This window comes from Eucalyptus grandis, chromosome 6, assembly GCF_016545825.1.
Source record: "Eucalyptus grandis isolate ANBG69807.140 chromosome 6, ASM1654582v1, whole genome shotgun sequence".
NCBI classification, from domain to species: Eukaryota; Viridiplantae; Streptophyta; class Magnoliopsida; order Myrtales; family Myrtaceae; genus Eucalyptus; species Eucalyptus grandis.
The window spans coordinates 34,991,177-35,018,400 of NC_052617.1; the positions used below are offsets into that span (position 1 = coordinate 34,991,177).

The 27,224-nt window shown below is 38.7% G+C and overlaps 3 protein-coding genes across 3 annotated transcripts; all 3 read left to right on the forward strand.

Moving 5' to 3' along the window:
- Nucleotides 1-2,686: 2,686 nt before the first annotated feature.
- LOC104451895 (MDIS1-interacting receptor like kinase 2) lies at nt 2,687-4,328 on the forward strand. The gene is given in 4 exon segments (XM_018875595.2): nt 2,687-3,165; nt 3,167-3,558; nt 3,561-3,587; nt 3,943-4,328. Coding segments are annotated over 4 exon segments (1,284 nt in total).
- An 8,568-nt stretch (nt 4,329-12,896) lies between these two features.
- On the forward strand, nt 12,897-14,471 carry LOC108960257 (probable leucine-rich repeat receptor-like protein kinase At1g35710). The gene has a single exon (XM_039314521.1). The coding sequence runs from the start codon at nt 12,897-12,899 to the stop codon at nt 14,469-14,471; it is 1,575 nt and encodes a 524-aa protein (XP_039170455.1).
- LOC104451896 (MDIS1-interacting receptor like kinase 2) lies at nt 14,264-17,050 on the forward strand. The gene is made up of 2 exons (XM_018875311.2): nt 14,264-15,932; nt 16,576-17,050. Exons 1-2 carry the CDS (start codon nt 14,603-14,605, stop codon nt 16,935-16,937), a joined length of 1,692 nt encoding a protein of 563 aa, XP_018730856.1. The 5' UTR covers nt 14,264-14,602; the 3' UTR covers nt 16,938-17,050.
- Nucleotides 17,051-27,224: the final 10,174 nt, after the last annotated feature.

The following is a 27,224-nucleotide window of genomic DNA, read 5'->3' on the forward strand; positions in this document are numbered from 1 at the left end:
TGACGTGCCCAAGCTTTCTGTGCCATAAGTTTGCTTCGTCTTGGATTGAGATTAGACATTGTGATTCATCTGGTTTCACATCCAAGAGGTAGATATTTCCATGTCTTCGACCCATGAATGACCGAGTAGAATCTTTACTAATTCCGTAACATATTCCCTCTTGAAAGTTGATTTTAAAACCAAGTATCACATAGTGACTAATACCGAGCAAATTGTAATTGAGCCCTTCCACTAAGGAAACATTGCTGATTGTGAGATTTCCAATCTTTACAGTTCCAAATCCCACAATTTTTCCTTTGCTGTTTCCTCTAAAAGAGACTTTTCCACCATTTACTTGAACAATCTTTATGAAGTAATTTGAGTCTCCTGTCATGTGTCTTGAGCATCCACTATCCAGATACCATTTTACCTTTTTCTTGATGGTGACCTCAAATTCGCTTTGAGTCTGAATCTGTCTCGGAATTTGAATCTGAATCCGATTGAGCTATCAGACATATATTGGCATATTCATCATCACTTTCTTCACACTCTGTATCACTCAAGGTTTCAGCTTTAAGAGATTTTCGATACTTTTCAGTTTTTCCTTTCTTCTTCCTCAGAAGAGGACAGTTGGGTCTGATGTGTCCCTTTTTCTTGCATTCAAAGCAGACTACATCCTTGTTTTATTCATCATCCTCAACAGACTTAGTCTGTTGCTTTTGAAAACTTTGTTTCTTTGAATTGAATTTTCTTCCTTTTCTGTTCAGCTTTCGAATCTTTTTATCATGAGAGCAAGTTCCTCATCATCCATATCGTCTTCGAATCTGTAACATCGAATCATCATTAGATTTTAATGCAATGGATTTCTTACCTTTAGGGTCTTCGTCTTCATTGATTCGCTCCACTTCATAAGACTGAAGAGTCCCAACCAACTCATCAACAAATAGTGGCATGATTCTTTGGGTCTCTTTGATTGAGGTCTTTATGTGATTACAATCCTTGGAGAGTCCACGCAGTAGCTTGTTTACATTCATAGGATCAGAAATTGGTTGACTTTGGTTTTCAAGACCATTCACGATTTCTGTAAAGCGACTGAACATATCCGTTATAGATTCTCCTGGTTTCATTTTGAAGGCTTCATATTGACCGAGGAGAATGTTGATTCTAGTCTCTTTCACTCGATCGGTTCCTTCATAGGTAATATGTAATCTATCCCAAACTTCTTTAGCTGTAACACAAGAAGATATTCTGTTATATTCAGTAGGAGATAAAGCACAATATAAGGAATAAATTGCTTTTGCATCAAGAGCTTGTCTCTTGATTTTCTCTTCCTGAGTCATTTCGCTAGACTCAACAACATCTTTTCCTCTTTCTGAGACAGATGCAACTTTAGGAATGATTCCTTTTTCTACAACGTCCCATTCCAGAGGATCCTTTGATCTTAGGAATGCTTTCATCTTGTTCTTCCATATGTTGTAATCCTTTCCATCAAAGTAAGGTGGTCTGGTATTGCTTTGCCCTTCTACCAGTCCTGGAGCCAACATACTAGCCATGAATCTTTAACTCTGAAGTAAAACACTTCAACAAAAGTGAGTACACAGGCTTTGATACCAATTGAGATAGCTAGTATAAGCACCTAGAGGGGGGTGAATAGGTGCACAAACAATTTCTCGAGATACGGAAGCGATTCTAGGCAAATGATAGGAAAGAAAATGCGATCAAAGCGAAGTAAATGATAGGGAAGAGAGAAATGAACACAAGATTTATAGTGGTTCGGCTTATTCCAAGCCTACGTCCACTCTTCCGCACTAACAGCCCACCGGCTAGATTTCACTATGAACAAAAGAGAAGTTACAGCACAGCTTTTCCTTGATTCCACAGTGTAGAAGTTCTACCACACTTCCTCAAGGTTTCTCACGAATATAGATTCTCTTTTGTTTACACGATTTTGCTCAATAAATGAATTGACTAAGAACAAGGAGCTTCAGACTTTGGAATTCTTCTATCGTGCACCACCTCGAACAACTGGAACGTCTTCCTTATATACTCCTTCATGCCATTATACCCGTTGGCACTTACCAAAGGAATTCCTCCAATCTACCCGTTGGACGGAATCAATTAGGAAGATCATTCGAGCTATTAAAGGAACATGTCGATAGCCCATCAATCATGTTCGCCCATACAATCAGGATTTCGGTTTCCATAAGTAGAACCTTCCAAGTATACTTTGCCAATCATCGGATCCTTAATCTTCGAATCAATTATGATCAAATAAAGAATTCCGTTATGTCATATCCAGCCAAGAGATCTTCTCCAGTCGATAAGGCCGCATCCTTAATGAAACATCCAGTTCTTGATAGCCTTTCTTCAACGGATTAGAAACTGTCAATGAGGATAGACTTTGAGTCTTGAGTCTGGCTGTTCGGAGGTCTTCAGACTTTAAATAGCAGAGTCTGCAAGCCTTCAGACTAGACTGATGGAAACGTTTTGTCAACTTCAAAACACTTCAAGAGGATTTCTACAACATAATCATGGAAAGAGTATTCCCATCGAGATTGGGAATCTTCAATCTCTTCAACATCTCGATCTAAGTCAAAATCTGCTCACAGGAGAAATACCCGAACAATTCGGGCTATTGCACAAATTAGAAATACTCAATCTCTCACACAATTAGTTATCCGGTTTAATTATGTCGACATTTCATGATATGACAAGCTTGACATCCATCGACATATCGTATAATGAGTTAGAGGGTCCTTTACCTAACATTCCAGCCTTTCATAATGCTACAATTGGAGTCGTGAGAGGAAACAAAGGCTTCTGTGGAGTTATTGCTGGTCTCAACCTTTGTACAACAACAACGTTAAAAGGCAAAAACAAAAACAAAAACAAAAAGTTGTTGCTAGTTTTGATTCCTACTTTGGGTTGCCTACTTTCTTCGCTTCTTGTTGTGGGAGCTTTAAGTATTGGATGCCAAAGAATAAGGAAAACAAATGCTAGTTCGGCTGATGAAAGCAATGAAAACCCATGGGCAATATGGAGCTTTGATGGAAGAATGATTTATGAGAGCATTATTGAAGCCACAGAGGAGTTTGATGCCAAATATTGTATTGGTGAGGGAGGATATGGGAGGGTTTACAAGGCCCGGTTGCAAACAGTGAAACTATTGTTGTAAAGAAACTTAAGGAAGCATTGACGTAGAAATGGCTGGTCGAAAAGCATTTGAAAGGGAGATTCATGCTCTGACCGAAACTCGGCATCGGAATATCATCAAGCTCTATGGCTTTTGCTCAAGTTCTCGACATTCATTTTTGGTGTATGAGTTCTTGGAATCAGGCAGCTTGAAGGATGTACTGAACAATGAAGAGAGGATTGCAACATTTGACTGGAATAAAAGAGTGAATGTTGTTAAAGGTGTGGCCTATGCTTTGTCCTACATGCACCATGAATGCTCACCCCCAATAATTCATCGAGACGTATCAAGCAAGAACATTTTATTGGATAAAGAATATGAAGCTCACGTCTTTGATTTTGGCACAGCTAAAGTTCTACAACCTTATTCATCCAATTGGACTTCCTTTGCGGCACCTTCGGATATGTAGCTCCAGGTAAGTTGGTCTCTTCAAAATTTTACCCCACTTCATTTTTATAGATAGGAAGATGATCATACATGAGATCCTTGTTTTTTAGCTACCTTCCTTTTACACTTGTAAATTCCTAACAAGTCCAAGGCTATCATGCAATTTGAAGGTTCGATTAAAGATTAATTGAGATGAAGGCCACCAATTTAAAAAGTGAAACTTTTTTCATAAAGAAACGAAAATTTTTAAATCTGATTGGAATATAAAGAATGTATTGATTTATACTTACTTCTCTAGATTTTATTTACTCAAAATCCATTTAGATTTACAAAGCACATACATTGTATAAAAGCTAGAAAAAAATTTGCTCTTCTCTCTGCAGAACTCGCATACACAATGGAAGTGAATGAGCAATGCGATATTTATAGCTTCCGAGTGGTGACATTGGAAGTAATTATGGGATGCCATCCAGGCGATCTCATTTTTTCTCTCATGTCTGCATCTTCATCACCATCAAGCAATTCAATAAGTTCTTGGCCAATGAAGGAAGTTTTAGATCAAAGAGTTCCATTCCCCAAAGGTAATGTGTTAGGGGAAGTGGCTTTGGTGACAAAGATCGCATTTTTGTGCTTAAATCCCAAACTAGAGCATCGTCCAACCATGCAACAAGTTTCTCGGGCAATATCATCGCAAGGCTCGATCATGTTAAGCCTATCAGAGGACATCAAATTGGAAGAACTAATTGATCCTAAATGCTTCACTTATTGAGATACTTCAGTCTTTCTATTGTGTAGCAAGCCATCTCCTATACTTTATTATCTTGGTTAATTCCATTATCAATTTCTGTAATGGTTCGTTGGTTACTTGAAACCACTTGGGAATTATTGTCATTTGCAATTCCATCTCGGAATTGATACCTACTGTTGGGACGTCCAATCCTTAAGAGTAGCCTTAAAGATAATAAGATCATGATATTTCTTATAAATATTACATTTGTTTGTTACAATTTGGCTTGTCATGTAGAATCCTAAACACTGACGGTGGAAAATGTGATAAATTCAAAAACAAGCACAATTGGTGTATGTTGGCATCTAGTTTTGTGAAGTTTGGTCCAACTATAAAAGTTAAGAAAAGATGAAGTGCAGATCAGAGTATTATTTTCTTAGATTAAATTATATGAGTAACTTTACATCCTTCGAAAAAGGGAGAATCAATTTTAATGAGGATTATTTTTAGAAATTAGTATCTCGAAATTTCTAAAACTCACCATAAAAATAAAATTAAGTTTTAAAATATTTAAAAAGTACATTCGAGTTATAAAACTTATCAAATTGGTGTAATATACTTCCTTCATAAGTTTTGCCCACTTTTCCCGATGAGAAATGCTAACGTATCATTTTTTTTTTTTTTTTTTCTTTAAAGTGTGTGGCACAAGTGTGGCACCAACTAGTTGTAAAAATACTTGCAAAATTTAAAGTATTAAGGAAAAAGGATAAATAAGTAAAACAAAAATGTAAATAAAAAAGCCAAAGTTTTATTCTATTAAAAAAAGAAGGCGCAAAACCAAGGGATTGGGTTGTGGGGCCAAGGGCTGCTGCCCTTGCCTGAACTTTGCCGATTTCAAAACCCTCGTCCTGACCCGACAGGCCCATTGACCGGACCCGAAAATCTTGTCCAAATCCGGCCCAACAGGCCTGGACGCTGCCGCGTGCCGACGCCTCTCTATCTCTGTCGTCTTCCTCCGTGTCCCTCCGGTTTCCACTTCGAGAAATCGGACGTGGTGCACACGTGGCGCTCGTGCAGCGCCTCGCCGATGGTTGTGCTTGGTTTTTAGTGTTCGGATCTACGATCCGCTTGGAGATCGTGGTCTGATCGGAGTGATCTTCCAGTGGATCGGTTGTTAAGATCAAGCTATTTCTGGGTTTATTATTTCCTTTAGAATTCGAAAAAGAAATGTCAAACTTTATTGTCTAATTCAATCTTCTTCTTCTTCTTTTTCGTTGGATGATTATCATGAATGATCTGGAAGGATGGGGAACAAATGAGAATTTGATCATATCCATATTGGGTCATAGGAATGCGGCGCGAGGAAGCTGATTCGGCAAACCTATGCCGAGACTTACGGCGAGGACCTCCTCAAGGCATTGGACTGAGAACTTACCAATGATTTTGAGGTCTGATCTTCTTTAATTATTTGTATTTATCCCATGGAGACGTGTCCCTCTTTCTCTCGGATTAATCCATATTCATTCCGTATCGTCAGAGGCTGGTGGTCCTTTGGACGCTTGATCCGGCTGACCGTGATGCGTATTTGGCGAATGAAGCGACGAAAAGATGGACTTCAAGCAACCAGGTTCTCTCGATCAAGGAAAGGAAATCCATTGGTGATATGGACTACTCTTACCGTCCATGAGGCTGCTTCAGATGCAGGTAAATGATAGTGGCTGTTTCGAGGAAAGTGATGTTGGGGGTACCTGAGGAGTTTAAATATAAAGTGCTGGTATGCATGTACTTCCAGCTATTATTAGTGTGAAAATAGTAGTGTCCTTTAAGAATAAGAAGATCAATCTCATACTGGGCTCATACTTGACAAATAAATAATAATCTTCTTAGGAAAAATAAAATATTAAAAGATCAATCTCATAATAATTTTTCATAAAACTGTTAATGTAGGAAAGTTCACTGGGGTAACCCTTCCTGAGTTGAGTAGGACTTTTTAGTTGCATTTCTGGAATTTCATCAAGCAATAGTGCTTTTTGCTTTTTAGGCGTAGATAAATTAGTTTAATTTTCCCCACTTTTTGACCATTATTACATCCCAACCGTCGCTCCAAAATGACGAGTAAGTCTTCGTCTATTTTCCGGAAAGTAGTACAGAAACTTCGACGAAGCTACGCATTGCTTTTGGACTCTAACAAAAGGTGATCAATCATGAATCCTCTCCCGCGGTGCTCAACAAAAAGAATAAAGGGAAAAAGAAGTTTTCTCCGTCCACGCTAAAAGGGAAAAGATATGCGGGAATTTCCTATCCCAAATGCAATGGAACTAAATATTATGAGATTAGAATTTAGGACAGAGAAATACTCAAGTGATTGTAAATTCTATATTTTCCGAATTCATATTATATTTCTTAAAGGCTGACTTTTACGTTAAGTAGTATCGACACTCCGATGATACCACATAAATCTCTTTCTTTTTGTGTTAGATTTGAACTGCAAGATTCGTGAATTTCGACGATATTTCACTGCATGAGTTATGTGGACCGATAAGTATATTTGCATAGTTGATGATTGTCAATTGATAAGCCCAATTAGTATAATCAGAACAAGTGGGGAGGAAGACCGAATTATTTAACGTAGAGTAGATTATTTTGATGCAATAACATACTGAACTTTTGAGTAATTAAAGAAAACTATAAGAATTCCGGCGACCATGACAAAAGTGCAGTTTCCTCTTCCATAGTTTCACACTTTACCTTCCAATTCCCACATTAAAGTCCAATTGTCCAAATGCACTGGCTTATGCTAAGCATGCAGAAACTTGGACGAGGCTAAGCATTGCTTTTTGACTTTAAGAGAAGCAGATACCACGTAAAAGTCACAAAGGCAAAAGGAAAAAATAGGAAGAGAAGTGGAATAATTAGATGTCGAGAGTTTAACAACAGGGAAAAATTGTATAAGAATTTCCTAGTGCAGTTGAGAATGCGATATCGTGAGGTAACACTTATGAGTTTAACTTTGGGTATAATTTAAAGTTTGGAAAGACTTAAACGATTATAAACTCTGTATTCACCTAATTTATAATGAATTTCTTGAAGACTGGCTCTCCCCATGGAGTAGGGATCAATACTCCAACCAAATCATAAAAAACTTTAGTGTTTATTATCGTTTTTCATTTAATTCTCTAATAATTTTGTCTTATGGCAAGTGGTTACTTGGTTAAACTGTAAGTTGAGTCCCTTATATAGAAAGAATATTCTGTCTCCTAATTGATTTATCCAAGGATGGGATTGCGATAATCCATCTTGAAGAGATTATGATCGACAATCTTTTCTTCTAGATCAAGCAATAGTGCTTTTTGCTTTTTAGGCGTAGATAAATTAGTTTAATTTTCCCCGCTTTTTGACCATTATTACATCCCAATCGTCGCTGCAAAATGACGAGTAAGTCTTTGTCTATTTACCGGAAAGTAATACAGAAACTTCGACGAAGCTACGCATTGCTTTTGGACTTTAAAAAAAGGTGATCAATTATGAATCCTCCCCCGCGGTGCTCAACAAAAAGGATAAAGGGAAAAAGAAGTTTTCTCCGTCCACGCTAAAAGGGAAAAGATATGCGGGAATTTCCTATCCCAAATGCAATGGAACTAAATATTATGAGATTATAATTTAGGATAGAGAAATACTCGAGCGATTGTAAATTCTATATTTTCCAAATTCATATTAGATTTCTTAAAGGCTGACTTTTCCGTTAAGTAGTATCGACACTCAGATGATACCACATAAATCTATTTCTTTTCGTGTTAGATTTGAACTGCAAGATTCGTGAATTTCGATGATATTTCACTACATGAGTTATGTGGACCGATAAGTATATTTTCATAGTTGATGATTGTCAATTGATAAGCCCAATTAGTATAATCAGAACAAGTGGGGAGGAAGACCGAATTATTTAACGTAGAGTAGATTATTTTGATGCAATAACATACTGAACTTTTGAGTAATTAAAGAAAACTATTAGAATTCCGGCGACCATGACAAAAGTGCAGTTTCCTCTTCCATAGTTTCACACTTTACCTTCCAATTCCCACATTAAAGTCCAATTGTCCAAATGCACTGGCTTATGCTAAGCATGCAGAAACTTTGGGATATCGCATTCTCAACTGCGATATCATTTAAGTCTTTCCAAACTTTAAATTATACCCAAAGTTAAACTCAGAAGTGTTACCTCACGATATCGCATTCTCAACTGCACTAGGAAATTCTTATACAATTTTCCCCCTTGTTAAACTCTCGACATCTAATTATTCGACTTCTCTTCCTATTTTTTCCTTTTGCCTTTGTGACTTTTACGTGGTATCTGCTTCTCTTAAAGTCAAAAGGCAATGCTTAGCGACTTTAGAGAATCCACAAACCTGATTCTCTTTCGTGTGCGAAGGCATAAGAAAAGTCCTTTGGGATGCTCGACTCCCGCATCCAATAACTAAATTAGCACGATACCCAAGTTCCTCTTAGTTTCTGTATCGAGTGTGTACTTATATTTCTATGAATTTATCGAGCAATTTGGGATTTATATTTTCTAATAATGCTATCCTTGTGTGCACTAGAGCAAGATTACCATGAAAACAAGGAATTCATGGACACAACAAATGTTGATGCCAAACAATTCAAAAGGCCAAGAAAAGAAAAAAGAAAACCGATCAAAACAGGCTGTCAATGCTTATTAGAGACCATAAATGTGACAAGACCACTGCAGTTTGCGTACATAAGATCAATGATTACTGTCATCCATGCGCATTTAATCTTCATCTATATTATGTAATATATTTATTATCGATCTTTTCCAAACAGTTTACCCTTTTGAAAGAAAGCTTTTATCTAATCCAATATCTCACAACAAACTAAAAATCACGATTGTAGACTTCGACCCTCCTTAATTCGTCTCTCTCGTTCCGTTTTTGCTAGTTCTCCTACCAGTCATTATGCATTTGATGTGATTACATCTACATCTCGTACATGTAACACCCTATTTACTAGTGAAGTAGAGCATATGTGCTATATGTACCGTTCAGCCATTTTCCAATAGCTTTAAATTGTTGGAAAAAACGGATTTATCTCACGTTGGTTTAACCTATGGAGTTAAAAGTCCTCTTGAATAATTTGGAATAGACAGTGGAATGGATGATTTAGTTCTCCATCGACGTCAAGTGTCCTTGCCCATTTTGTCCAATCTTTTTCTACGCCGTGTTTCACCGAGTGGAAGAATCTTCTCAAATCACTATCATGATATGCTTGGACCAGAATTGTCCTATAATCGTTACGTGTGCATAAATTAGGTCAGGATCACTTCTTCTAGAAGTCGTTTGTCTCATTCCGTACTATTCAATAGCGCCGTGGTCAAGGGATTCAATCGCACCACCTTCACTTTTCCGCGTTGTTGACTTGGATCCTAGTCCTCCCTCTAAGACGAGAGTTGTTCAATAATCATTATGCCAGCATCATAGGTTACGTACGGATCACTTCCCCTTGAAGTCACTTGTCTGATTCCATGGATCCTCTAAAGGAAGTTCCACCGAGGGGAAGAGGAGGTAGTGTTGTCTCTACTATATAATGATTGATTTTCTAGCAGTGAAAATGCAATATCCGATGCAGTTAGCTTGAGTGAAGGAAACGAGACAAGTAGGCGAATTTTCCCGCACCATAGTGTGGTGATACCCTCCCATCTGACTCCGGTAAATCGCCCCATCGGATAGCCTAGACCTCGAAGATTGCAAAGTAGACACCAATAGTACTCTTTCCACACTGGCATACACTGCAACTTGAATATTCCCAGGATTTGTAGAATTGAGCAGATCAGCTGCACTGCAATGGGACGGGTTCTAGCAGTAACAGCGCATCGACTTCTTACCAGAACCCCAGGATTTTATGGCGAAGAATCTAGACAATGAAAACAGCACCAAAAATTCAAACCTTCCTATGGTCTGTTTGCCAAAACGCACTCGCAACCAGAGCAAATCTATTTCAGCGACACATTATCACAGATCCCTTCTATAAACTCTATCATCAACATACTCCAGAAACCCTAGAGCATCTATTCATATTCTGTTCATGGACTAGGGCTGTCTGGGCTCACCCACAGGTCAACATCAACCCATCGCCTCATACAGTTCAACGATTAGATGCATGGCTAACATAAAGGGTTACAACACCTAAAATCTTACCTGGATTGGAAACCATAGCCAATGTCTTATGGCAGATATGGAGAATGCGGAATAGCTTCATCTTCCACCGTCAACAACCGGATCCAACCCTGGCAGTGGAGGCTGCTATTGCACAGACCAGGATATCTTAGATTTCTGCTCCAAACCATTCGCAAACAGGGCAATCTAATTTGAATCCTGCACAACTATGGAGGCCACTAGATCCGGGAACCCTGAAATGCAATATTGACGGAGCTTATCAGCCCAGAAGCACAGAAGGCTCTATGGCATGTGTTTGTAGAGATCATCATGGTCGACTTACAGATATTTTCTCCAGAAGATTTCCAGCTACTTCAGCTCTACAGGCGGAGATCCAGGTGCTCACCTTCACTCTTCACCATTTGCTGCAACAAGGCTTCAACCGTGAACATCTCTTGATCGAATTAGACTGCATCACCCTCGTCAACACCGTGAGAGATGAGAGATTGCCGCCATGGGAAACTCAACCCCTGTTTGCAGAGGCCGCCACTTTGCTTTCCCCTTTCCCTAACCTTAGTCTGCGACACTGCAGGCATGAGGCGAATGTGGTCGCGGACTGGGCTGCAAAGGTCCAAGACAACAGTACCTCGATCCACAACTAGTCCATTTTCCCACCTTTTATTCTGCTAGACCTTGTTTATGTGGACGCTTTAGCCTCAGGTTGTAAGTTTCCTATTATATGAATACAACTGTCCTTTTCGAACAAAAAAAAAATGGCACCGTAGTGAACGGACTCAAGCGCACCACCTTCATTTTATAAGTTTTTGCATTGGTGACTTACATCCTAGTCCTTACTCTAAAGAAGTATAATTCTTTGTTGATGATCGTGGGATTATTAGTCAAGTCATCTAATGAGAGTAAGAGGGATAGGAGTCTAGAACCTTACTTAGACTCCGTTTGTTTCGCGGAAAATGTGACAATTCTGGAAAATATTTTCCAGTAAGTCATTTTTCAAGAAAATGTAATGATTTTCCGGTATTCGGATAAAACCTGAAAATGAAGTGGAAAATATTTTTCGCTATTCGGTAAGGAAAATCTTTTCCTTCATATACTCTTTTTCATTTATTTTATTTTTAAAATGGTTTTTCATATATTTTTAAATTTTGATTTTTAATTATTTTTAATTTTTAAAATCTATTATTATTTTTCTTTTTTCTTTTTCTTTTCTTTTTCTTTGTTTTCCATCTCCTCCTTTCTTGGCTAGTCGTCGGCCACGGCGATGGCTTGCGACCGGCCACCGGCGAGCCTCGAGCTCGCCGAGAGCATGAGGCTTTACGCTCGCCAAATTTGCGAGTGCGAGGTTGAGCTCAAGGCTCGCCGGATCGACGAGCGCAAGCTTGAGATCGACGAATTCAAGGTTCACCTAGCGACGGCCGACGACTAGCCAAGAAAGAAGGAGATGGGAAACAAAGAAAAAAAAATAAAAACAAAAAGAAAGAGAAAGAAAAAAAGAAAAGAAAAAAATGAAAAATGAAATTAAAAATAATTCGAATTAAAAAAGAAAATTAAAATTAAAAAATAATTCGAATAAAAAAGAAAAGAAGAAGAAGAAAGATGAGGCGGAATTGAGTATATGTAGAGATGAGAGATAAGAGAGATCAAGTGAGAAAAATGTTTTACATTTTCTCTAATTTAAAAGACTTTTTTCCTTTTATGAAAAATATTTTTCCAAAGGGATTCATTTTCTAAATATTTTCCCTAAGGAATTCATTTTCCGTGAAACGAACGTCGAAAATCGAAAAATGTTTTCCCGAAAATTATTTTCCGGGAAATGAACAAAGCTAAGAAACGATATCCTCGTATTGATTAGTCAAGCGGCTGGACCTACTATTGATGAAGTCAATGTAGGCGAGTTGAAGTTTTGTCCGCATTTATTCGATTTGAATGTTGAGGGCTCTTCTTCACTGCTCTTGATAATAAAAGCTCTCCTGCCGCTGTTTTATCACTTTGCACGCAAATGAAAAACTTATTTCTCAACTGGGACTCATCGTAGATACGAAATTGTGACAGATTTCTGCTATGCGACTGGATAGGTCTATTGAATTGAGTTTAGGCAACACTCCCACTTTCACAGTTGAGTTAGACCGACCTTTCGCTAACGGGGGCTCAAGAAGATAACGCTTTCCTTTCCATGGACAGAATATGCTATAGTCACTCTTGGAATGGCCCCGGATTTTAATTTTCTCAATCCAGAACAGCCAAAACTATCGGGAGCTGTCATGGACAGCAAAGCATTGGGTGAGCTCAAAGTGTGAGTCGATATTGACTTGGTCTTAGATGGCTTGAAATACCGCTTCATTCTACTACAAATACCCCAGCCGCTCCCTTTCCCATTGAATCAAGAAAAGCCCCCTTCTCATAGCTTAAAACATCCTGTCCAATGGCGGCATCATCTCAAAAACAGCTCTCTATGCTCTTCCTAGTTCATGTCCTTCTCATGCTTATTATGCGAGAAGTGTCTCGTCCTACTTCGTCAAAAAGCTCTCCTCTATTGGCCTTTGCTCTTTCAGGCAGCCAAACAAGAATTGAGGAAGCGGAGGCACTGCTAAAATGGAAATCTAAGCTCAACAGTGAGAGTCGCTCTATCTTATCTTCGTGGAATGGAAGCGACCCTTGTTCTTGGCGTGGACTCGGTTGCAATCCTCTCAGGAGCATCATCAGTTTGAACCTCTCGAGCTACGCCATCCATGGTACGCTTGATGATCTCGATTTCTCCTTATTGCCCAACTTGGTCACCCTTAACCTTGCCAACAATTCACTCTTTGGGAACATCCCCTCGAGCCTCGGCAATCTTTCCAAGCTTGCTTACCTAGATTTTTCTCAAAACCACCTTTCTGGACACGTTCCAACCCAACTCGGATTGATGCGGTCTCTAGAAATTCTGGCATTGCCGTCGAACAACATCACTGGTGCAGTCCCCGGCTCTATAGGAAGTTTGAATAACTTGACTGGCTTATATCTTCAGAACAATAAGATCTCCGGGTTCATCCCACAAGAAGTAGGAATGCTCAAATCTCTCAATTATCTGTTTCTACAAAACAACCGCATCGCCGGTCGAATTCCTTCTTCCATTGGAAATATGAGCAGCTTGATGAAGTTATGGCTTTTCAACAATGATCTTATCGGGTCCATTCCAGTAGAAATAGGGATGTTGGGGTCTCTTAGTGAGCTTGATTTATCAAACAATTACCTCAGTGGATCCATCCCGAGAACTCTAGGAAACTTGACCAATTTAGGCTTTCTTTACTTCTATGGGAACCAACTCTCTGGCCACATACCTGAAGAAGTTGGAGGAATTAGAGCCCTCATACATTTTGAGCTTTCAAGCAATGATCTAACAGGTTCAATCCCGCCGTCAATAGGGAACTTAAGTGGCTTGGACATTCTTTATCTTTTCCACAATAAGCTTTCCGGTCCTATTCCTCCGGAAATCGGAAACCTTAGATCTCTCTCTCGACTTGCTCTCTACTCTAATAATCTCACAGAATCCATCCCAGAAACGATTGGGATGTTGGGCAACTTGACCGACTTGCTCCTCTATGAAAACAATATCTCCGGCCCTATACCTTCTAGTATCGGAAACTTAAGCAAGCTTGAAGTATTGCACTTGGACCAAAATAAGTTGTCCGCCCCAATTCCGAAAGAGATGGGAAGACTAGGACTCCTTGTTGTGCTGTTTCTATGTCAGAATAGCCTTGAAGGCTCTCTTCCCATTGAGATCAACAATCTCACATCCCTCGCACACCTAGGACTAGGCGACAACCAGCTCGTCGGCCAATTGCCCCCGGATATATGCAACGGTCAAGTTCTTGAAAATTTCACTGCCCAAAACAATCACTTCACGGGACCGCTACCAAGAAGCCTGAAAAATTGTACGAGTTTGTATAGAGTTAGGCTCCAAAATAACCAGCTAAGGGACAATATTTCTAATGTTCTTGGCACATACCCAACTTAAATTACCTTGAGTTGAGCAGTAACGAATTTTACGGAGAGCTTCCACCCAGATTTGGCGCATGGAGCAATTTGACGAGCCTGAAAATCTCCGACAATAAATTGTCAGGCATAATACCGCCTGATCTTGGAAAGATGACTCAACTACATGAATTATATGTATCTTCGAATAATCTTGTCGGGGAAATTCCAAAAGAACTTGCAAAATTGCAGTTTCTGCTGGAGCTTTGGCTGGACGGCAACCATCTCACAGGCCGTATCCCTCGCGAAATTGGAGCATTGTCTGACCTTGAAAAAATTAACGTTGCAGGAAACAAGCTAAGTGGCTCAATCCCCAGTGAGCTTGGAGAGTGTTTGAAACTTCTGTATCTAAATTTAAGCAGAAATAATCTTGAGCAGAGCATTCCTATTGAGATCGGCAATCTGCACTTTCTTTTTAGTATCGATCTAAGTCAAAATTTGCTTACTGGAGATATACCTCGACAACTTGGAACATTGCACAGTTTGGAAACACTCAATCTCTCACACAATCAACTGTCGGGTTCAATTTCACCAACTTTCGATGATATGGCAAGCTTGACATCTGTTGATGTATCATATAATGAGCTAGAAGGTCCTTTACCAAACATTCCAGCCTTTCGTAATGCTAAAATTACTTCTGTAAGAGAGAACAAAGGCTTGTGTGGAAATATTATGGGTCTCATGCATTGTCCAAGGACAGCGACGAAAGGGAAAGACAGAGACAAAAATTTGCTGCTCATTTTACTCCCTACTTCTGGTTGTCTGCTTGCTTTGTTTCTTGCTGTGGCAGTTTCATGCATTGCATCCCGAAGAACAAGGCAAGGAGAGACTGACTTGATAGAAGCGAGCAGTGAAAGTATGTTCGAAATATGGAACTATGATGGAAGAACGGTGTATACGAACATTATTGAAGCCACTGAGGAATTTAATGCCAAATATTGCATTGGCATGGGAGGACAAGGGCGAGTTTATAAGGCCAAGTTGCAGACGGGTGAGATTGTTGCTGTTAAAAAACTCAACGAAGCTCCGAATGTTGAAATAGCTAGTCGAAAAGCATTCGAAAGGGAGATTCATGCTTTGACGGAAACCCGACACCGAAATATCATCAAGCTGTATGGCTTTTGTTTGAGCTCGAGCTATTCGTTTTTGGTTTATGAGTTTCTTGAATCGGGCAGCTTGGAGGATATTTTGAAGAGCGAACAAAGAATAAAAATGTTTGACTGGAATAAGAGAGAGAATGTTGTTAAAGGTGTGGCTAATGCTTTGTCCTATATGCACCATGAATGCTATCCCCCAATAACTCATCGAGACATATCGAGCAAGAATATTTTACTCGACAAAGAATATGAAGCTCACATCTCGGACTTTGGCACAGCTAAGGTTCTAAAACCCAATTCATCCAACTGGACTTCGTTTGCAGGCACATTTGGATATGCAGCTCCAGGTAAATTCTTTCCATGAGATTTTACTTCTTTTCATTCCTAAGTATGTGATGTTCCCTACATTCAACAAATCCTACTTAAAAGATATATGAATAATTTGGCTCCATTTGTTTAGCAGATACCTAACATAAAATTCAACGTTCTTCAAATGTTTTCCTTTGAGCAGAGTTACTGAAATAGAAGTCAGGATAAGATAAACTATTGTTGTTAGTGAGTGGGAATTATTCAGATCACATTGAAATGTAAAGAAAGTATAACGTGATTTGCAGTAGAGAATAGTTAGTTATGACAAAGAGTTGGTGAGAGTTGCTACTTTCATGAAATTATAATCCCTAAAATTTGGAGATTCAAACGGTTTATGTCCTTCTCACACATTATTTTTTCAAGACAATAACATTCAAGAACAAAGAGGAGATTCAAATGGTTAAGAGTACTAAAGTCCTCTTCTCAGGATAAGGATACAATATGAGTACATGATTGGATAAGGATTAGTACCTATTTTTTCTGTTTAGATTTAAGGCTCCGTCCAAATACAAAGTTTTCTAAAACTGGTTTTACTTACTTAAATTTGATCTACAAGACTAAAAGATCAATTTAGAAAGCGTTGATAAGATGAAGTGAGAAAAAGAGCTGTTCTCTCTGCAGAACTTGCCTACACAAGGGAAGTGAACGAAAAATGCGATGTCTATAGTTTCGGAGTTGTAGCAATGGAAGTGATAATGGGAAGACATCCGGGCAATCTCATATCATCTCTCTTGTCCGCATCTCTACCATCATCAAGCGATTCGACAATCCCACATTGCTCACTGAAAGAAGTTTTAGATCAGAGGATTCCATACCCTGAGGGCAATTTGCGAGGAAAAGTGGCTCTAATGATGAAGATCGCATTGTCATGCTTGAGTCCCAAACCGGAGCACCGTCCGAGCATGCAACAAGTTTCTCGAGGGCTATCAGCACATCGTTCATTCCTGTTCGATACGTTAGAGAGCATAAAATTGGAAGAATGAGCTAATATCGGAGGCTTCCCTTATTGAGCAATTCTTGTCTTGTCATTATATATGCATCGGTTATCCATGTCATTTTATATGGTCCTAATATTATTCCTAATGTGATTACAAAGTACTTGTCATTAAAAGTTAGTGAAAACTCATCAATTCTTGTTAGTTTCAGAGTTAATTCACATCACATTGTGTCGATTTCGTCTTTCTCTCATTAAATTGCAGCCATATTTAAGCCTTGCTCTCATGTCCGCCATTGGAATCGCCACCTCTAGTCTTGCCAATACTGGAAACTATGAGCCATTAGCTAATTCTGTCCGCACAACTTCAAACGCATGTATCTCCTCTGTCTGACATTAGTATTTGTGCGATTCTCATGGCGACGAAAAGTTCGTGATTTCCAGTTTCTAGGAAGTGCGAGGATCCCAATCTCATAACTGGAATACAACGCACGAGCGCGACCTGTGTTTTTGACGACTATACCAGATGAACTTCGGTTGTTCATCAGTAAACTAAAAGCAGACTCACCCTCAGTTTGGTTCAAGTTCAACCAGACTGTGGGAGTTGGCATTCAGTTCTTTGTCAGCCCCGTGGCCTTACATTGTTCCTATTCTTGTTTCATCCTTATTACCCAGTATTGACCAAACTTTGATTTGCGGTGTCTCGTCTTAGATCTAATTGAAGTAATTCATGATTATCCGGAAAGCTCGCAAACTCAACTTTCAAGCGGTGCCACCTAATTGAAAGCTTACGAAATTCCAATCAAATTATAGATATTTATGTATATGATATCTTCCGATCCAATTGTCAGATTTCGCCAATTTGGGTATGGTCGGGATGCTCTTGATAGACGCAACCCAATTATTCCATCGAATCAAAAAATCGAACAAGTAAGGCTTCTAGTCAAACTTGATCAAACTGTGAGAGCTTAGGTAAGAAATAATTTGTCTCCGTTTCTCTTGCTCTGTATATATGTGGTCGGGATGCTCTCTACATTCCTTGCTCTTACAGCACATGAAGAGTGCAAAGACTCCCAATGAGGCAATCAATTTAGGCTTTTAAGTTGGATTTTCTAACATAACATTGGGGTCACGCCCTGCCCTAATTTATTTCATGAACCTCTCCATTCATTAGTTTCAACTTTTGAACTGAACTTTCTAATATAAAAAATGAAATGGTAGTCACTTTATGATCGGATAAGATTTATCCAACGGTGCCTATCCTCGTGCTAAAATTCTTTTTCTTGATGACAGCTTATATATATATGATATAAAAATGGAGAGGAAATATAGTTCCAAAAAAAAAAATCGAAAGGACTTTGTTGTGCATTTGTTAAATTTTACTCTTTTTTGGCAACGAATTCATATTAGTTTAATGCAAGTCGGGATTGTAATTCAGCAATATTAAATCCTTGCTCTGAAGAAGACTTAAAAAGTCTTTGCACAAGTTGTGATGGGAGACCTGGTCACGAGACGATGTCTTATCTCTCTTTGCTGATGATCATCGGTTCGATTAAACAAAGTCATCTAATGAGAACGAGAGGGACGGTAGTCTGAAAAAATGAAAGCTTGCTAGCCTATTGATTGATGCAGAACCAACACCAAAATCGAGTAACAAAAGCATAGAAAAAGTTGGAAATTAAATTGAATTAGATTATTTCAACTCGAAACGACTTCTTTTCTTGAGAAAAAAGAAACTGGGAATGTCATTTTGAATAGCATAAATTGTTGGGGGATGGAGGTGAAAATCCACGTGAGTAATTTGGCCATTTTCTTATTTTTCTTATTGTTAATTCATTACTCTTATCGATATTGTTATTTATTATTGTTTTCCCTAGCTATTGACACATTGAAGTCGCATACTATTCCTTTGAACAACTCTAAACCAGGCGAAGAGAAGAAAAAATCAATTAAAGAAGACGTCTATTGACTGTTATATTCTAATCCCATGCTTACGGTTGCTTGGGTTTCCTGCTTGCTTGTATTGAGAAAATGGAAACTAATTGCCAGGGGTTGTCAAAAAAGTCATAAACCTATTGCATTTTTGTCAATCGAATCATAAACTTTTTAATTTTGTCAACTGAGTTTTAAACCTATTTACTTTTTGCCAATTGAGTCTATCCAGCCAATTTTGGCCGAAATTCACTGACGTGGATGCTGGTTGTCCTACATAGCACGGCTAGTGCTAACGTGGATAAAATTTATTATTTTTTATTGTTTTCTTATCTCTTTTTTTTCCCTCTCTCTCTCTTCTTCCTCTCTACCGGTCACCCATCTTTCGGCGACCGGCTAGAGGCTACGACAAGCGAGGGTCGGCCTCGCCTGTGGCATCCTAGAATTTCATGACAACCCCTAGATATGCTATGAACCATGAATAGGTGATAGAAGCGCTATCGGACTATGTTATGGTCATTGGCTAATAGATTATAATTTAATCAAGGCCGAGCATTTAATGGACAATTATTTGGTTGGAAATATATCCTATGTCCATGTGTGATTAAGAATTTGTATTAAAGGATAAATTGATAAGGAAATTCTGTTTTTGGCCATGAACTTTATAAGTTGGATTTTCATTGAATTATATTACAAAGTTTTATGGCCAAGTGAATAAGTGTAATTTGGTATTTATATAAGTGGGGATTTAAAGTAAATTGTTAAGAGCAATTATGGGCTTATTTAGTATTATTTTTGGGCCATTTAGAAGTTGGACTTTAGACCAAAAAGTGTTGGACCCAAAGTGGGCCAAGAAGCTTGGCCCACGAAGCTCAAAGGAGCTTCCGTCGACCGAAGGAGGAGAGGGAGAGGCCCGGCCCATTTGGCCCATCAACTTGCATGGGAAAAATGCCAAGTGGCAAGAGGAGCTTGCCAAGTGTAAAATTCCATGCAAATCAAATGATTGCTAATGATGAATGGGAAAGAAAATTAAAGAGAGGGAGATTGGGCGGAGTGAGCGAGGAGTACCGAGAGAGAGAAAGAGAGACGTCGTGCGAGAGAGAGGGAAACCGAGCGAGCGGGATAGAGAGGAAGGGAAGAAGAAAGCCTGTTGCTGCCATGCGTTCGCCTAGTCCCGCCGTCGAACCCGCCTTGCCCCGTCGTGTGCTTGCTGTGATTCTCTTTGGATTAGAGGCAAGTAGAGTCCGTTAGCCTACACTTTGCTTGCTGTGGTTGTGATGTTAAATGCTGGAAATGCTTAAGTTGTGATGTTGAATGCTGGAAACTCGAGTGAATGGTGGTAGTTTTTCCAAATGAGTTGTTGCATGTAGGAACAGTCCGACCTTTGGTGATCTCGTGAGTTGCATGCAATGTTTTAGTTGGAATCTTACTTCGACTTATTGATGAAAGTTGTAGTGGACTTCTTGGAGAGTAACATATAAAAATTTGAGAGGAAATGAACAAGTATAGGTCGGTGAAACCCATTTTCTTTTAAGAAAGTAGATCTGGAAACAGTTATGTTGATCTAGTGCAATTATGTGAATTTTTATAAAATTATACGGTTGAAATTTGATCTTGTATCCTTGATAAAATTTTTATATTATATCTTGAGGAGTAACATACTAAAATTTGAGAATAAAAGGACAAGTAATGATCAGGGAAAACCATTTTTCTTTGAAGAGGATGAATCTGGACAGTGAACCGAGAGTTAGGGAGAATTATAAAAATTATAGCTTTTAATACAGAAGGAATTAGACTTTGATTTCTTCACGGTACTTTTACCTCTATTTCTTACTTATAACATATTAAAATCTAAGAATTTTCGGAGTTCATTTAAGGGCTAAATAGAAATTATTTCCGAAACTGTGCAAAAGTGGCGTTAGAATTCCTTTTGCTATGATGTATGGACTGTAGCGACTTGTATGAAGCTCTTTCGACATGGTGTTCTTCATGAAATAGCTTTCTCTAGGTATTTTTTACATCATGTTAAATTTTCAGAATTTATTGAGATTTTTTACTAAGTTTCCAAGAATTTTTACTAAGAAGGTACATTCTGCTTTACCCGAAAATTGTTCCATTTTCAAGAACAAATGAATTGCTTTATGAAGTGTGATATTTTGGGTGTTATTTGTATTGCATATATGGTGACATTTGGCATATCACATGACATCAAAAAGGCTGGTTTAAACCTCTGACATCGTTGCATCAAGTGTTAAATTGAAAATGAGATATATATGAGAATATGCATTGTGATGATAATGATACCGTTGGAGGTGTGAGCCAACGATGCCCCGGGAGTGTCGGGATGCCCGAAGTGTGTGTGTGTGTGCCGAATGCTCGGAGTGTGTGTGCCAGAGGGTCCTCAGGAGTTTCGAGATGCCTGGTGGTATACGGTACGTAATTCTAGGGGGATGCATGGTGGTATGTCAGTATATAATTCCGGAAGGCAAGGGTAACCATTTTCATGGCAAGCCCCAGCAATTCCTTGTGATGCTAGGTGGGATGCGAGATGCTCGGAGTGTGTGTGCCGAATGCCTAGAGTTGTGTGCCGGAGGTTCCTCGCGATGCCAGGTTGGGTGCGAGCGATAAATGAGGGATGCAAACATTGATCCCTGGAAAAAAAATGGTGAGATCATTTTGAAAGATAAAACTGGAAATTGAATCATGCGCATGGGTGTATGCATATGGCATGATGCATGATCTGCTTATGAAAGTAAATTGATGCTATTTGACATTGAGAATGCGATCATGAAGGCTTGAATGGATCTCATGGGGATGTATACATGGTTGTATGGATGATATGAATCATGCGCATGTATGTGCATATGGCATGGGATGAACCTCATGGAAATACAAGCACGACTGCATGGTGGTATATGCACGATGGCATGGTGAGATATGCATGACTGCATGGCAATATATGCACGACCGCATGATGATGTATGCTCGATAGCATGGATGATATGTGCTTTACTCGTGATATTTTGATTGTCTTGCTTGTTGCATTGTGTAGTTTGATAGATCTTTACTGCTGAGTGGTTGTACTCACCCCTTTGGGGACTAACATTTCATATTGAGAGATGCCTCTATCACCTGTCACACGTGGTACATTTTATGGATTATCGTCTAATGTTGAGGTCAAGTGCTCAGAGCACCCCTGCGTTGGTGTTCATGGTCTGGTGTTTATCCGCGTCTGTGTTTTGGTTATGTATGATGTGGGCTTACCTGATGGCCCCGTAGTACAGGAGTTTCTATCCGTCCATGTTCGTCGAGATGGGAGGATGATGGAGATGCTGCCGCCGCCACCGACCGATGCACCGGGATGGGTGTGATAGGAGCATGTGACTGGTGGAGGTTGACACTTTTTGGGATGGCCGACACTAGCTGATGGATTGATGTATAGTCGGGTTCTTTTGGGTTTAGCCGAGCTTAGTTAAAGTCCTGGCCTTTTTGTACCGACTTGTGAAATCCATCTTAGTTATGTAAATAAAAGTGATTTGGCCCTAAAGTGTGTGTGTGTATATATATATATATATATATATATGAAAGGTTGTAGTTGGTGTGCATTGCATTGTATTAATTAGTTTGTGTATGGGTTAGGGAGATGTCGAGTATGCTTCCGTTATACAAACTGTGCTAGGACCGATTGAGATGATACGATCCCCCAGGATTTATGAACCCGCTGCCATTGAAATGGTATCAGAGTGTTATGTTATTAGGGCAAGTGAAAGGTAAGTAATTTGTGGCGACCCTAGCAGATAGGGGGCCGTGTCGAGGGGTGTCACATCGCCAGCCTCAAGTGAGGGGTGAGCTTGCTGGCCTCGAGCGAGGTTGCCCTCACCAGAGGCCGCAAGGGTTAGCCTTGCCGGCCTCACGCGAGGTCGCCCTCGCCAGATCTTGAGGAGGGACGACCTCACGGGCCTTGGGTGAGGCTCGCCCTCGCCAAATTTGGTGAGGGCGAGCCTCATTCGTGGCCCACGCAAGTGTTGGCCTCACTGACCGCAAGTGCCACGTAGGTGAATTTCGGTCAAAAATGGTCGGATTGACTCAATTGGCAAAAAAAAATGAAAATGTTTATGACTCAATTAGCAAAATTGAAAGGTTTAAGATTAAATTGACAAAAGTGCAATATGTTTAGGATTTTTTGAACAATTTTCCCAATTGTTAGGACCAACCTTCGATCCGCCAATTTAGAAAAATATTATTTGATGGGGAAAACTAGCATAAGTAAATATATTTCTTATTGGTTATTTCACTCACAATTTCCAAATCTTTAAATGAAATTGCAATTTATTAACGTTCATAGTTATATTTTGCCAATTTAAGTTGAGACCCCTATGTCGTATTAGTAAAAAAAAAATATATATAGAGATCCCGAAAGCCTCATGCCACCTGCTTACGTGACAACAAACATGACAAGCTATATTGGTGGGAGTCAAGGAAATATGCCTGGGGATTTCTAGGCATGAAGCTTTGGAATCATGTTTCATGCAATATGTACATGGGGAATTTGTCCAATCTTCTTCTGTTGCCGTGTTTCACCTGAGTGGAGGAATTTTTTCATAAATCACTATCATTTCTAGTGGGGACGGGACTTTAATGTCACTTTTTCTTCCATCACAACTCCCGTCCTTCACGGATCTCGTACGATCTTTCAGAGAAATTAGGTGTGACTTATTAAGCTCATTAATTAGCTAGCTTCCAAAAGCATTTAATACATTCTTATCTTCAAACCAAGAAAACTCTAGATTGGCTTCTTCCTCTAATTAGGTGTGCAGCTCCCTTCCCCTCCAAGTTGGGCATGTGGTTCTCTCATTCTAAGGCAAAAATAGTTTTGAGCAACTTTCAAAATTAATACCATTACCTTATCAAACAGACTCGAAAAATTATATAATATTAGTATGTTGTAAAGAAGACTTTAGAAAACATTTTTCATGAGGAATCCAAGCCAAATTCGTTTAGTGGTTAGAGCAGCAATTCATTGAACACAACCCAAAAATTCATCCATCGAGCAGATTCAACGGTCAGAGAGAGAGAGAGAGAGAGACTCTCATTTCGAAATCCAAATCTTCACAAAACTCATTGAAAAATATGTTATAGATATGGATGTAATTTAAAACTTTTGTGAAAGAAGAATATCCAAATTCTAAAGGGAAGATTTTATGAAAATTCGAGAAAGCAACTCGGTTACCGTTTTCACTATGCTAGGCAGGTTCTATACAGTAATCAATTGGGCCTTCGTCCCAACCATTTCAACTTAGAAAAATATGAAATTTAAGCTTGTTATATATCAAGATGTTTAGAACAACTTTCATGAAGGAAGTTTCTACAAATTCATAACATAAAAAACTCTGTAAAATTGGTAAATAACAAATGTCCAGAAATTTCAAAAATTAAATGAGGTAAATTCTAGTTGAAAAGAGGAGTGTTCCCACTTGGCCTTGAATCAAGGGTCATCCATAGCTGTACAATCTTATCTCCCAAGATCCTAAGTAGGCTTTATACTAGCTTGGACACTTGTCTCAGTTATTTATTAGCTAATGTCCAAAAGAGATAAGGTAGACTTGTCTTGGTCCAAAGTTAGACTTGTCTTGGCCTTCTCTCTCTCTCTCTCTCTCTCTCTCTCTCTCTCTCTCTGCATGTGGCCTCTCATTTGTAGATTCCAAAGTCTATCATTCACACTTAGATCCTAGGATATTAATGGGCCTAGGCTATAGGGATATCTTTCTCTCCACTTTATTTAATACATTTACATTTGTTCACACTTGTTCACACTTGTTCGCACTTGTTCGCACTTGTTTTTCCAAAAAAAAATTGATTATCTAAGGCTGAGGTGTCCCCTTCATTAATGACTTTAAATTCAAATATAATCTTATCTTCTAATGTAAAGCCCCAACGTGCCAAGTGTCCATGCTCCTTAATTTACTACATGACGAAGGCACTAAATGCAACTTGGAAAATATCTAAGTTCTGAAAGCCTTGTCATCCTGAACTAATCAAATTTGACCATGATCAACTATCTTATTTGGCTCGGAGTTCATGCCTAAGACATGATCGGAGGAAGCAGACACAATTGGGCTTAACTGGTGAAACCAAGTTTAGACTTTTCTTTTTCCATGTAAAGGGCTCGAAATTGAGGATGTTACAATGACTATTAATTGGTAAGTCCATTAGTATAATAAGAACGAGAGGGGAGGAAGACTGAATTATTTAACGTAGACTAAATTATTTTGATGGAAAAGCCATATAGAACTTTGAGTAATTAAAGAAAACTACTAGAATTCTGGCGACCATGACAAAAGTCCACTTTCTTCTTAATTTCACACTTTAACTTTCAATTCCATCATAAAAGTCCAGTGTCCAAATGCAACGGATTATGCTAAGCATACAGAAACTTCGACGAAGCTAAGTATTGCTTTTGGACTTTCAGAGAAGTATGTACCATGTAAAAGTTAAAAATGATAAAAAGAAAAAAAATAGGAAGAGAAGTAGAATGATTAGATGTCGAGAGTTTGACGAGAGAGAAAATTTGTGAAGGAATTATCTAGTGCAATCTGCATTGAATGTGATATTATGAGGTAACACTTGTGAGTTTTATCTTTGGTGTAATTTAAGATTGAAAAAAACTCAATGTAAACTTTGTATTTACCGGATTCATAACGGATTTATTGAATACAGGATTTCCCCTTAGAATAGGTAGCAACACTCAAACTGAATTACATAAAACTCTAGTATTTTTATTTTATCATTCTTCGTTGATTTCTCTAGTAATTTTATCTTTTCACGTTAGATCTTGTGGCCACATGTTACTTTGGTCAAACTACTCTCGTTGGTCTATAATCTTTTGAGTTGGTGGTTTTAATATTGCCTCTTCTAATAGGATGACTTTTAAGTAGAGGTCTCTTCATTGAATTCCTCGTCGGATTTACCCGACTCAACTTATCACCTATATATCATCTATCTTTAGCCATTCCAGTCTAGAAGCACGCATGATCAACAATCCAAATGAGATTGGTGTACTATGTAAGACATCGAGAAGAGAATCAAGCTAAGTCATTGTGGAATAACCAATCAAAAATTGGGATCAATTAAAGCAGATCAAACTTTCCTCTTGAGCGCCAGCATAGGAAAAGTCTTTTGGAAATGCTTGACTACCACATCCAACAACTCAATCAGCAGGATAGCAAGGTCCATAGCGGTTATCGAGTGTGTGCTTATTATATTTATAGAATTTATCAAGCAATTTCAAATTCATATTTTAAAATAATGTTTTCCCCATATGTAATAAAGCTACATTACCACGAATCGATCAATGAAAACAAGGGAGCGAGAGATGCAAAACAAATTTTGATGCTAGAGGACCCAAAAATCGAACAAAAAAGAAGAAAAGGTAACGCCCTACGTATAAAATAATAAGTAAAGTCATATGTACTGTTCGACCAAACTTCTGATAGCGTTGGACTCGTGTTTCATGCTATATGTACATGGGGAATTTGTCTAATCTTCTTCCGTGTTTCGCGGATAGGAAAAATCTTCTCCAAAATCACTATCGTTTCAAGTGCAACGTGAACTTTTGTTTCATAGTTATGTTCACAATTTCTTCGTAAAAACATAGACAAAATATAGCTCGAGATAACATTGGCATTTCCAAAAAGGAAAAATAAAACAAAAATAGGTCTTCGTTGTGCATTTCTTGCATTTCATGCTTTTTTTGTTTTGCATCTCTCGCCCTCTTGTTGATGATGGCTTACATATTAGTGATAACGATTTCTACGTAAAAACAGAAATAGAATATAGCTCAAAACAACATCGGCATTTCCAAATAAGAAAAATAAAAAGCATGAAATGCACATTCTACTGTAATTTCAAGAAGATTTCTAGTAGAATCCAGCTCGTATGCTATTAGTGTGAGAGAGTAGACGTAAGTTTACGTCAAACTGAACCACTATAAAACTTTCTCTTTTCATATTCATTTACTAACCAATAGAAACATTGCACAGCATTACTTGATATAATCAGTTTGTACTTATATCAACACTTTGTCTCACCCGGTCTCACTTATACCAGTTAACACCTTTAATTTTGCATTATTTTTTCTGACGCCTTCCTTGTGCCTGGAGTATGTGCCTGGTCATGAGCTCACTCACTGGGACATGGCTTGGGTCACGGCGAAGGCATGGCCGCATGTTGGGCCAAATCACGGGCACAACTAGCGCACATGACCTATTCACGAGCAGTAAGCCACCAGTGTGCCCTTCAGCTTCTTACCTAATGCTATATCTCACAACAAATTAAAGTTCACGGTGCAGACTTTGACACTCCTTATTTTGTGTCGTACTCTTTCTAATTTTGTTCGTCCTCCTAG

Excerpts from the sequence above, each read along its gene's own strand:
- LOC108960257 (XM_039314521.1), top strand. The coding sequence starts at position 12,897 with ATGGCGGCATCATCTCAAAAACAGCTCTCTATGCTCTTCCTAGTTCAT.
- LOC104451896 (XM_018875311.2), top strand. The coding sequence starts at position 14,603 with ATGACTCAACTACATGAATTATATGTATCTTCGAATAATCTTGTCGGG. Across the intron at positions 15,933-16,575 it reads ATTTGGATATGCAGCTCCAG|AACTTGCCTACACAAGGGAA; the intron begins GTAAATTCTTTC and ends TTCTCTCTGCAG.